The 13,707-nt window shown below is 37.1% G+C and overlaps 1 protein-coding gene and 1 pseudogene across 1 annotated transcript; both read right to left on the bottom strand.

Annotated features, from left to right (window-relative positions):
* Nucleotides 1-4,825: 4,825 nt before the first annotated feature.
* On the bottom strand, nt 4,826-5,927 carry LOC139845646 (metacaspase-9-like; annotated as a pseudogene).
* A 4,020-nt stretch (nt 5,928-9,947) lies between these two features.
* On the bottom strand, nt 9,948-13,412 carry LOC139845640 (acyl-coenzyme A oxidase 4, peroxisomal). Its single transcript, XM_071835908.1, has 13 exons — nt 13,400-13,412; nt 12,859-12,963; nt 12,657-12,763; nt 12,346-12,423; nt 12,143-12,266; nt 11,970-12,043; nt 11,844-11,903; nt 11,276-11,385; nt 10,973-11,132; nt 10,789-10,865; nt 10,503-10,674; nt 10,308-10,400; nt 9,948-10,103 (listed from the first exon to the last, which is right to left on the bottom strand). The coding sequence occupies exons 1-13, from the start codon at nt 13,410-13,412 to the stop codon at nt 9,972-9,974; spliced, it is 1,305 nt and encodes a 434-aa protein (XP_071692009.1). The 3' UTR covers nt 9,948-9,971.
* Between the last annotated feature and the right edge of the window lie 295 nt (nt 13,413-13,707).

The following is a 13,707-nucleotide window of genomic DNA, read 5'->3' as shown; positions in this document are numbered from 1 at the left end:
TGAGGTTCCTCAAACATGCGGGTGAGTGTCACTCGTACGGTTGACTGGTCAGGTAGATAAGTGTTCAAGTGCTTGTTTATTGATGTTATTGTCTTGTTGTTGGTTTGTTATCAAGACATTATTACTGACTGCGTTATGTCCATTCTCAGGTGGAAAAGATAAGGAGAAAGCTCAGTAGTCAGAATCTGAGCTGTTGCTGGTAATTGATGAGTGGGTCTATCTTCGGATAGAGTATTAAGTAGCTGACACACTACTTGTTCAGACTCTTTATATTATGTTTATGTTCCGTATGATTACCATGCGTAGTTAGATATTGCCATGCTAGTTAGGACGATTGCATGACTGTTTATCTGTGATCTGATGTGCGCACTGTTAGTTGGACACCAACCGAGGCGGCAAGGTTGGGAACCCACCGAGGCGGCAAGGTAGGGTTGATATGAGGTCGACTGTGGTAGCCTGGTTGGGTCATAATGTTACTGATTGTTCAGTATAGCATAGAAGGACGCATGTGTTGCGTCTGGACGGTTATGCAGTGGAATCAGTAAAACAGACTATCGGTAGACTGTAGCTTGATTAACTAAGTTGTGTGCTCGTACAAGCCGCCGATCCTCATATTGTCAGTTGTTGTATGCTAGTTCAGGACGTTAGCATAGATGTGACCCTTGCATCTTCAGTTGCTTATGCTTGGTCTGTTAGATAGTACTCATTCACTTAGCTGTTGTGCTAATTCCCCCACATTTTTCACCCTTGCAGGTTTAGGTACTGCTGATTAGGACGGGTGTTGCGGAAGGGTTGAAGATATGTTTGACTACAAGCTGAACTCTGATGTTTTCTATTTTGTAACGTTTTTATGTAACACCGACGTTTTAGAATGTTTTAATAACGTTAACTAAGATGATTTGATAACTATGGTTTGTAAATGTCATCTAAGGGTATTTATGTAAATTCAGGCTTCCGCTGTGTTTTAAAAAAAAAATCAGGGTGTTACAGTAATTATCCTGATTACCGTCCCGATAATAGTCGTGATCATCTCGCCAGCTCCTTTCTTTTCCCCAATTACAGTTTTATGTAATGTTGCTATCTTCACCGCATCTAATGTAATCGTAAGTCTCTTTCATAACCTTTGCGAAGGTTTACGGGACATCTCTGCGAAGTCTTCGCACTAAAGTTGGATGTTTTTTTGGATTAATTGCATGAACGAAACCAGAAATTTTTTGATCCTCCTGCAGATTTGGTATTTTCTGACACTCATAAATATAACGCGTTAACAACCCACCTAACGTCTCTTTAAAGCCTTGCTTGATATCATGGCACTCAATGTGCGTCTTTTTTTGTGGCAACAAATTCTGAAATTGCAACAAGAACTTCTCCCGCAGATCTATAAAGCCTGCAATATTTCGTGCGCTTAAATTGTGAAACCATTCTCACGCTAAGCCCTGCAATACCATCAGGAAAACTCTGCATGCAACAGGCTCATCCCAATTATACGTGCTCACAACTCCTTCAAACAGCTGTAGGAAATCAAGCGGATCGGTTAAGCCAGAATATACGCCCAAAGTGGCGGGTACAATTGGCGGTGTCATTATTGGATAATCAGAAATATGCGGGATGAATTTGTCAGTCATCGAAGTTATGTTGCAGTTTATTCAATCATTTTCTGAATAACATCAGGTTGATCAAATTTATGTTCCATTTCTTTTGGCGCAATCTTTCTAAACATGTCAGTCAAAAACAACTGCGCATTCTCCTTTTCCATAGATTGCGAGGTTTCACCTTCTTCAAAATAATTTGGAATTGGCGTTCCAGGCCTTCTACGATTTACTCGCGTAACTTCCACAATTTATGGATCACTCTCTGAATTATCAGAGAGTTGGCGTCGAACCTTTGAATATTTTGCTTTCTTTAAGAGCATCACAGGCGATCCAAATGCACTGCGATCATGTGTATCTCCAATTAAGTCATCGCTGTTTATGATCAATTTCTTCTTTTGCATTATTGTGTCATTAAGTGGCCATTCGTAATTTAAAGGAATATGAAGGTCAAGCCCCTTCTCTTGAAGCAATTGCCGCGCTTCTAAAGGCATTATAACACGTTTTGCATTTTTAATTGTTGCATCATTTGCTGCATTATTGTTTGCATCATTTACAGCACTTTCACTTGCTAAACCTTTGTCCGTATTCACTTTAGGATTAGCAGAATTTGCCTTTGTAACATTTTCTTCGCGCTGACTTACAGCTTGTTGAACATTGCGTTTGGCTGCAATTGCCTTTTCAATTACAACGCTTTGTTGCATTCCTTCATTAGCAATAACATTTCCTGACGTTTTAGCAAGCAAATCCTTTGTTTGCTTACTGACCTCAGGACTTGTCTGAAAATCAAATGACGTTGAATTTTGAAAATCACAAATATCAGCTGTATTATTATTCTTCTTTTTGTTTTGCGTTGTCATTTTAGCTTAACGTCTTCAATGAACTATAGAAACCTGCAAATCATTGAACAAGAACATGAACACAATTGAATTCGTAATTAAATCATTCAATTACGCAGAATAGATTTATCAAATTCAATATTTAATTCATGTCCCACGGATGGCACCAATTGATCAATCCTAAATTAGATGCTAAGATCTAATTTAGGAGTTGAGTGCAATGAGGGGTGGATGGTGGTGTTGATTATGTTTATGGGACCTTATGATCGTTTTTCACTTAGATTCAAGTGATCAATCACCATGTCCCGGTCTTGATCGAATTACCTTGGTTTGATTATGATTAAGGCTTGGGCGTGTTCACAAGCAAACCACAAAAACCTTAGCAATTGCACAGAATCAACAACCTAAAATGAGAGGCCAAGCTCCCTATTTATAGGCTTTGGATTTCCGCGGAGCTAATAACCGCGCAGCACTGACATACCCGCATAATTCCGCAGAGTTAAACACCGCGCATAATTGTTTGCTCACTTCTGCGGTTCTGTTTGCTTTTGCGTTTGAGCTGCCTTTTGCACTTAAAATATACATATATATATATGCCTATATATATGATCAACCGTGAGGTTACAATACAAAACATACCCACGTGAAACATAGAAAATGCTCAAAGAAAAAAGTCATTACAACAATACAAAAATCATGTTTAATGCTTCTATCATCTAAAAAGATCCGCCGGATGATTGAACCACACCGCCAGCCGTTAACATGTACACTATTATAAGTTGAACATTTATAGTTTCTAGTTTTCTAAAAATAATTTAGAATTTTGCAAATCCCAGTTATGTGGTTATTGGTTTCCTGCAACTTCAAATACTTAAAAATATATGTTCTAGTTGATGTAAATGTGATTAGATTATTTGGTAGATAATTGTTCATGCATATATTTTCCTGGGGGAAAATACACCCATGATCAACAATATGAGAGGGGTTTTTTAGGCGTCGATGTTGTTAACCTCCGGTCTGGTTACCGTGATGACTCGTACCCGAGATGATAATCTCGGGAGGGTGGCTAACAAATTGTCCGACGACCGACAGTCGGAATCTAACGACGGTGAAAGGGAGAAAACCTTACGAGATCTACAGGTAAAAACCCTAGAGTTGGTGGTGAGTTCCGATCGTAGAGACGGTCATGAAGGAAGAGATCCGGCGATGGGAGCCGTAAGCGTTGCGATGAGGGGAATGTGTACATGACAAAGGCTGTGAACTTCATGTAGGTTTTGCCACATATTTATAGATGAGAACTAGAGTTTAAATGACTTGTTGGGCCAAGCGATCCGTGTAACCCTACGCCATCAAGCCCCCAAGTTCGGTATAATATTTTGTCAAGTATCGTATCGAACTTCTCATTATGCTACCAAAAACTAGTCCACGGAAACTGCGCAAACAACTATGCGTAGACCCACGGACAAATGCATGTAAATACCGAGGACAACCTTGCGCAAAACCACACTTCCACTAAGCGTAAAATCGCAGACGGTTGTGCACAAAAAACTATGCGCGAACTATAATGCGCAAAATTGCATGAACATTGCACGTAAAACTGTGGACAGCTGTGCGAAAAGCGCACGAAAACTGGGCAAGAGAGAGTGTGGACAGTTGCGCAAGCGAGCACTAGCATCTGCGCAAAAGATATGATGTACTTAAACCGCATATAACGAATTAAAAGCTCAATAAGAAAAACAAATTTTCTCAAACCGAAGGTGTGACGGTAGGAACACGAGACATTATGCTTCGTGCCCCACGGTGGACGCCAATTGTTCATGCATATATTTTCCTGGGGGAAAATATACTCATGGTCAACGATATGAGAGGGGTTTTTAATGCGTCAATGTCATTAACCTCCGGTCCGGTTACCGCGATAACCCGTGTCCGAGATGATGATTTCGCGAGGGTGGCTAACAATTGCCCGTCTGACGACAGTCGGAATCTATCGACAGCGAAAGAAAGAAAACTCAACGAGATCCGTTGGGTAAAAACCCTAGTGTTGGTAGTAAGTTCCGATCGTGGAGACGATCATGTAGGAAGAGATCCCGCGAAAGGAGCCGCATGCGTTGCGATGAGGGGAGTGTGTATATGAAAGAGGTTGTGAACTTGATGTAGGTTTTGCCCCATATTTATAGATGTGAATTAGGGTTTAGATGACTTGTGGGCTAAGCAATTCATGTAAACCCTAACCCGAGTAAACCCTATGCCATCAATAATGGATTTCAAAATTGGTATCCAAACATTGTTCCTTGTTAATTGAAATAAAAGATGTTACACAGTGCAATTATAACTATACAACCTTGTGTTTCAATCACACATACAATATTATAATTTTGTTTTCTTCTTCACCAAATATTATGACCCATAAAATAACTTAATCCAACTGAGCGAGTCTCAAATCTGTTTCACGAATGCAGAGTTTGCATGATTATCACTGCTGTAAAGACAAGGATGTTGGTTAAATCCTTGTTTTTGTAACACATTTCTAGCTATCAACACAACCTCTTTATTACTGAAATCATTATGGTTCTCTTTCAATACAATCTGAACTGCATTACTAAACGCACCATAAGCTTTGCCATTAGCCCCTTGAGGATTCATATCTGCAGAAGTTTCATTTGCTTGACATCCACTTAACAAAATCCCGTTATCTTCATGTATTGACGGAACCATATCTTGTTCATGTGAAGACAAAGAGAAGCTTAGACTTGCAGTGGATCCAAAAAGCTCGAGCAAATGTGTGCCAATATCATGTGTGTTTATCTGTGTGATTGATGAGAAATGCTGAAGTATTGATTCAGATGGGATGGTTTTGTATTTGACAATGTTATTGATAGTTAAATTGGAATTTATTGGGAGTGAATTGGGCCCGATTTGCTCTTTTTCTTTATCGATCAGTCCACCACTATGGCATGAATCCGAAAGAATGGTAAAACTTGCTCCTTTAGGCACTCGATTCACTAGATTTCGAAAGTCCACATCTATACATTCATATAAACTTTAGTCCAGAAAGAATAGAAATTGACCCAATTGGTCCTTTGGCGATAAAATTTTGGTTACTAGAACTCACCTGTGATAAGATTAAAATCGCAAGGAACTATGGCTTCGTCCATATGAAAAGGGTGTGCTCGTCTATTTGAAGAAATTCGTGTGCCATGGCCACTATAATGAAAGTAAAGAACATCACCTGGCTCAGCCTCATCAACCATACGGTTAAGTGCCTCCATGATCTTTGCACCCGTAGGCATGATAAGTGAGCCAGCTGCATCGGTCAGCAGTTGAATGTTGGTTGGCTCAAATCCAAATCGATCTATAAGCACTTGTCTCATGGCTAACACATCATTTATACAACCATGCAACTCATGTGGTGTGTTTGCATAGTTACACCCTACTAAAACTGCTAATTTCTTGCTTCCAACCTTCTCCATGTAGCTAAGTACTTGTTTTGACTTATTGGTTGTTTAATTATTTTTTTTAATGGGAATTGTATGCTTGTTATGTTGAGATTTATAGAGTTTGAAAACAAGAGGGAAGATGGTTGCTTTCGATTGTTATAATGTGATTTCTTATTTTGTAAGAGAACTCAGTTTTAATCTTATTGCGTACTCGGTAATGTATCTGTATTTAGTTAAGAACTAATCCATTCATTAAGTGGTGGTATTTTTTCAATTATAAAAGTAATCGTATAAGATTTACTATGTTCAAGCTACCCCGATAATTTATCTACAAAACCTAACCGGGTTATCATGTGACTGTTTCCGACCATTTTCATCGACTACCCAAAGATATATGTCACTAATCAATTTATTATGTGATGATGTATTCATAGACTAAAATGTTTCTGTAAATTGTACACACATTTCCCATGTATAAACTTGAAATTAGGTAGTTAGCATTACTTATACTCGGGCAAAAAAACCGGATCCAGATCCGATCCGGTGACCCTATCCGGAACCGGACAGCAGCAAAATCGGACACAGCAAAAACCGGATCCGGATCCGAGATCCGATCCGGTACGACCCGGATCCAGATTTTCAAAAAAACCGGATTTTTTCCGGATAAAAATCGGATTTTATCCGATCCGGTTTGGATCCGGATCCGGATCCGATCCGGTTTTTCAAAAACTAGCCGTTTTTTTTTTTTTTTTTTTTTTTTTTGCAGTTTCAGCCTTTTTTGAGTTTTTTTTTTTTTTACCATTTTAACCCCACAAAGTCCATTATAAATACATGGTAATGCTTTGGTTGAAAATGCACCAACAAACATTCTCATATTTATTTCTAAATCACTAAATATTCTCTAATCTCTAGTCTACTTATCCCATAATGGATAATTCACAAGCTTCCGTTTCCGGTTCCGCTTCCGTTGGAACATCTTCACAAGGCTACACTACGGCCGATATTGATTACAAAAAAGAAACAAAGCGAAAAGGGGACGTTTGGTCCAAATTCGAGTTGTGTGTAATGAAGGATGGTGCGGAAAAAGCTCGTTGTACACAATGTATGAAGTTCATGGGTGTTTCGGGTAATACAACGTTAAGAAAACATCTTGACAAAAGTTGTAGTGCAAGGCAAGACCCGAGACAACAAACAATGCGGGCCGATGGTTCGATTTTTGAATACGATGCCGAAGCTCTTCGGCAAGATTTGTCAAGGTTTGTCATTCAACAAGCGCTTCCTTTCAACCACTTCGACAATCCAAGGCTTACAGAGCTAATTCGGAATCGACTACAACCGCGATACAGCAATGTAAGTCGTTCTACCTTAAGACGTGACGCCTTTAAATTATGGAAAAAAGCTAAAACTGAAATAATTGAAGGTTTTCGAACATATAAACATAGGGTTTCTATAACTTGTGATGTTTGGAGCGCACCACATGGAACGGCAAATTCTTATTTAGCCGTTACCGCTCATTGGTTTAATCCCGATTCGTGGCTTTTAATGAAACGTGTTATCGATTTTAAAATATTTGGTTATCCACATAACGGTAATAATATAAAAAAAGCGTTACAAGACACTTTAGAAGAATATAATTTAATCGATAAAGTTTTTACAATTTCGCTAGATAATGCATCTAATAATGATGCGGCCATGAGTGAGTTAAAAATTGCACTTAGACCGATTTTAAATGGTGCATTTATTCATACACGTTGTGTTGCTCATATTATAAACTTGGGAGTTCAAGATTGTTTAACTTTTTGTTCTTCATTAAAAGAAAAATTTAGAAGATTATTAGTAACGATTTATCGTACGAGCAACGCACGACATCATAACTATAAGGCTTTTGTTAAAGATTGTCATGGCACTTGGTTAGGTCCTTATTTTGATAATAATACAAGATGGAATTCTACTTGTTTAATGTTCGAAAATATTTTACGTCAAAAAGAAACGTTAATCGCTTTTAATAGAAAACTACTTAGAAAGGGATTTTCTGAACCAATTAGTGACGACGAATGTGATGACTTGGAATCATTAACAAGTTTTTTACAAGTTTTTAAAGAGGCATCAACAATGTTATCGGGTGTTTATTACCCAACTAGCGTACTAGTTTTAGAACAATTTTATATAATGACGGAAAAAATATGCGAATTTGCGAACTCAAATAATGTTATTTTTAGACAAGCGATTTTTCATATAAGAAAAAAACTAAAAAAATATTTTGGAGAGATACCGAAGGTATTTTTATGTGTGGCCGCACTTGACCCACGATTAAATTTTAATGGGGTTGAACGATTGATGACAACAATATATACCAACTTTGATTGTGTGCATGGTGTTTTTGATGCCGAACCCAACTACCTTTTGAACCAAGTACACGCTTTTAATGATGTTTTTGAGAATATGTTTGGTATTTATGCAACAAAATATGGTCGACAATCAAACCCAATTGTTGACCAACCCGGATCATCTTCTCGAAGGAGCCGAGACCTCAAAATAAGTCTTTTTAACTTGGTACGTGAAGACGCTTCCAAACGCGCACGAACATCGGCACCCACAAGCGAGTTGGGAAATTATAAGATGGCAAACTTTGCACTAAACATGAGTGAAGAACAATTTAACAACCTTGACATTTTAAAATGGTGGGAAACAAAACAAGACACATATCCAATATTAAGCATTATGGCTCGTGACTTATTTACCGTTCAAGCTTCAACCGTAGCTTCCGAATCGGCCTTTTCTTTGAGTGGTCAAATTATATCGGAAAGAAGGTCAAGACTTACCCCCCAAGCTGTGAAAGTATGTGTATGTTTGAAAGATTATTTGGATGGGGTAGATAGGATACAAGATCAAACTTCATTAGAAGGTCCGTTATATAACGACATTGAAGAATGTATAGAGTTTGAAGAAAATTTAGCGGGATTATCACCTACAACAACCGAAGAGAATTCCGACAATGAACTAAACGAAGTGGATGAAGGTGACTATGAACCGTTTGATATGGACCAAACCGAAATGAATGTATCGGGTTACCAACAAGCTTACCTTTCTCTAGTTGATGACCCCGCTTTTGAAGACTACGATCGAAGGCACCATCCTCAACGCGCTCAACAAGATAACACATTTGGGTCATTTGACGACTAAATTATAACGGGTGATGGCCATGCCGAAGCTCGATATACTTTAGTCTTAATATATTATTGGGTGATGGCCATGCCGAAGCTCGAAATGTATTAATTATAATTGTATTGTTCGAATAAAAGTGTTTTTATTTTTATTATTGTATCGTTCGAATAAAAGTGTTATTTATATAATTGTATTGTTCGAATATTGTTATTTATATTATCTATTGTGTTAAGCAGTTGAGCATTATAACTTTTCTTTATACCGATTATATTATTGTTGTCAAACGTTAAAAAAAATAGAACCGGTAAAAATATAATTCGCAAAATCGAATCCTAGTCCAAGAAAAATCCGAAAAAAATCCGATCGAGATCCGAAAAAGAACCGGTTCCGGAAAAAAATCCGAAAAAAATCCGACGCCGAGAACCGGAACCGGATCCGGAACCGGTTCCGAAAAATCCGGACAAAAAAATCCGGTTTTTTTTTTGTCCGAATCCGGTTTTTTATCCGGTTTGTGCATCTATACTTATGAGATTAGATAACTTTGCGTGTATGTTCATAGTGTGCATTTATGTATAGGCCTACCAATTTAAACAAAATAGATAATCTGTTACTTTAACCAACAAATAACATCCTTGAAAGTAAGGCTACTACCCACCCATATTTGTACTCCCAAAATTATTATTCATCTTTATCTAACTTTTAAAAAGAATAACTATAATAATTTAGAAGATTTCACTTATCAACTACGAGTAGATATTACCCGAATCAATAATTCAATACTGCCATGCAAGTTCAACTTGACACCAACGATTATCAGATTGTACTAGATGCACAATCAAGATTACAAAGTGTCTATATCTTTATTTTATGCATATCCAAAGTTTCATAGGTTACAAACAACACACTAAACAACACACGCATTCCTCAATAGGAAACATGAATTACAAGCGGCTTCGAGTCGTCTTTGCAACAGGCTTAAAACTTGCAATACCTGTAATCTCCCGACCCGTGACCAAGGTGTTAATGTCATACGTTCCCTCATACGTGTAGATGGGCTCCAAATCTCCAAAAGCCTGCGGTAAAATTAATGACACTTTAATTTTCAGCAATGAGCAAACAAGCAAGGAGAAGGTAATTTTGACCCATTTACTTCTGAACAGGTCAACTTGGATCGTGTTTATCTTAATGGGTTGAAACAAACACTTTAGTTAAATGTGAAACAAGTCATATCTGTCAAATAAAGTAAAATAGGTCAAATTTATAGACCTAGCAAATACCTTGGCAACTAAAAAGTCGGATAATATTCCATTTCCACCAAGTAACTCGCGACCTAGTGCAACGGTCTCTCTAGCCCTCAACGTGATCCATGACTGCATATATTATGATAATCGTGGTCATTACATAAACACATACACATGTAACATATATATCCTATTAATAAATTTCTACAATAAAATAACCATAAATCGGACCTTGCCCAAGCTAGCTTGACCAGGAGTCAATTTACCACTCTCGTACAACTTGCAAAGGCGCCAACCAATGAGAAACATTGCTTGGATATTGGACAGCATTTGAACTAGCTTCTGCTGGTTAATTTGGAAAGCTGCCAACGGGGCTCCAAACTGCTTTCTCTCTAGTAAGTATCTATCAACCATAATCAAAACTTCTCTTAATAAACTAACCATAAAAAATTAAAAGGAAATTAAAAAAATTCGTTTGATATCTCATGTGGAATAAATCAATATTGGATGTCAATACCTATGGCACATGTCGTAGACACCCATGGTGATGCCTATAGGTTGCCAGGCAACCATAACACGGGAAACGGCAAGCACCTGCACTTATATACGGGTAAGTAGATATATTGAAATTAAGAAAACTATATGCAAAATCATTTTCATATGTATATGACATATATGTAAGAAAAATGCTAATATCGTACTTTGCTTGTATCTTGGAAGGAGTTGACCCCAGGTAGCCTGTCGTCATCAGGTACAAAAACTCGCTGTAAGAGAATATCTCCATTTTGAACCATTCTCAGCCCAATTTTATTCTCAATCTTTGTAGCTTGTAAACCAGCTACATTCTTCTTTACAATGAATCTGCAACAACAGCAAGAGGATAATTGATTGTCAGCCTTCATAAAAAAGAACATGAAATGTGCATTTTTACACAATATTACTAAACGGGAAGAACACTTTATGCTATTTGTAAGCATCGTAAACTTTTAACGTAATTTCCATACCCATTTATCTGGTTTGTGTCTTTGTTTTTAGCAAAAATAACCAAAATATCTGCAAAAGTGCTGTTTCCAATCCAACGCTTTTGGCCTTCAAGAATCCAACCTCCGTCCACCTGATTAATCAACATTATCATATATACAAGAAAAATAGAACATAACTAAGTATAATTCCTTCTCGGATAGAGGTAATGATTTAGACCAATTTACTTGTGAATGAGTCACTTCTATATCTCTAAAGGGTCAAACTCGTAAAATAATAAAAATTATTCTCGAGGAAAGGGGTAAAGAGGTTAGAAAATTACCTGGATTGTCTTTTACCACATATAACCTGCTTAGTCATCTTAACATAACCTAGTTTTTGCAATTATAAGACTTGCAAATTATATATAAATTTTGTAATAATTATACGACAGGAAGTATTCGGGGTTAGCCACACAGACCTGTTTTCATCCATAACATATTGTATTGACTAGTTACCCACCCATCTTGACACCTCTTTTTTTGACTAAACAAAACACTGATCACAAGTCCTAACCACTAAAGAAAAGTGATCTCGGTGTTTACAGTTTACCTTTGTTGCAGTTGTTCGAAGAGCACTAGCATCACTTCCATAGTCAGGTTCAGTCAAACCCTAATGCAAAACAAATATAAGATTAAAGTTTCATAACATCTCAAATCATATAACAGGCTCACTTACCCAACAAGCTATTGTGTCTAATTTGGCCAGTGATGGCAAATACTTCTGTTTCTGTGTTTCTGACCCGCAAAGAGCTGTTAACAGATTAAGAAGTCGAAAAAAACTTATCGACCTCGTTACATATACAAAATTGTTACTTCGTAAGTCATTATATTGTTAAATCGTGATCTTACATATAGTGAGCATTGCCAAAGAAGAATGCACTAAAATGAAAGTCGAGCAGCTAGCATCAACTCTAGCTATCTCTGCAGTAACTATAGCATTTGCAGTGACAGACAGACCTGGACACCCATAACCCTGAAAAATACACCAACAACCTCAAACCTCGATACCTTCTAGAAAAAAATGCAAACAATTATACATAAAATCGGAATACCTTTATAGTTCCACCGGCTATATTCAAAGCACCTAGCTTTGGAACAATTTCGAATGGAAATTCCGCCTTCTCCCAGTACTGCATTCACTCATGAAAACTGAACATCAGATTCTAGTTTACTAGTTAGTATTCACATATTTACATTACTATTCTAATGATGTTACTGTAATCAAATTTAAAGTGCATTATTATTTGCTAAAAAAGTTTAACAATAACCAAATTAGTGTTTCTGATCCAACCCGGCCTGAGACCATAGCCCGACCCGGCCATCTATAGAGTCCAATTTCAACCCGAAGCTAATGAAAGTGTACCTTGGTCATAATTGGAGCAACATCTCTCTCAACACACTCCCTAACTTTGAGTCTCAGAGCTTGCTCCTCAGGGGTCAAAAGGTCATCGAACTGGTAGTAGTCTGATTCTGCAATTACAAGAATAACGATAATGGCGTTAACACTTAACATTCGGAATAAAAGCGTGTTGAACACTTAAAATAGTCTTATTAATCTCACTCACTGCAAGGTGGAAAGATTGAAGCTGCTGTAGCTTGAGGAAATGCCATGGAGATATCCAGTGCCGGATAATTAAAATACGAGCTCGGTAAATCCTTGTTCTGTTCATCTGTGTGAACACAAACCAACGAAATTTGCCATTAAAAATTATACTTGACACATAAATTATTGTACATGTAGAGCAAACTTTTATACAGTTTGCGTATACGATTCGATTTGTTTGAGATTAGATTAGTTATGTCAATCAATAAACCCTAGCTGAAAGGATGATATGTTAAATGGAATGAATATGATTAATGAAAATGATTTGTATCAAGCTTACAACGGATGCTAATATACAGAAAACATATGGAAGCATAAGTCAAATACTGTATACGGAGTAGTAGACAAGAATCATCAAATGGATCTAAGACCAAATTATTCAAAATTAAGTTGATGTTTACTGAAATAATAGTATGTATCGATACATATACTATACAATCAAAAAATGTTGATGATGAATATAATTATAACTAAAACTTCAATAAACAGATAGATAGATATACCTTGAATAGTCATGGTTGTCGATTCGAGGATCCGAGTAAGAGAGAAATAATATAATTAAGAAGGGAGAAGGAAGACGAAATTTTGGTTTTCAGTGAAAATGGCAAAAGGGAGTTTGATCACATCATATGGAGTCAATCTTTTTTTTTTTTTTTTTTTTTTTCTTTTTTTTCTAAGCCAGTAAGCTCTCCTTTTGACTCCCATATAAGGTAAAAACTCAGGTAATTAAGTTTCTCGAGCCCGAGACCTAGTACCGGGTGAATTACATATTATGCGCACCCTCTAGTCACACTCCTTTTTTAAACAATTT

The sequence above is a fragment of the Rutidosis leptorrhynchoides genome, chromosome 1 (genome assembly GCF_046630445.1).
Source record: "Rutidosis leptorrhynchoides isolate AG116_Rl617_1_P2 chromosome 1, CSIRO_AGI_Rlap_v1, whole genome shotgun sequence".
In the NCBI taxonomy this organism is placed as follows: Eukaryota; Viridiplantae; Streptophyta; class Magnoliopsida; order Asterales; family Asteraceae; genus Rutidosis; species Rutidosis leptorrhynchoides.
This window is presented reverse-complemented; position numbering and strand designations above follow the sequence as displayed.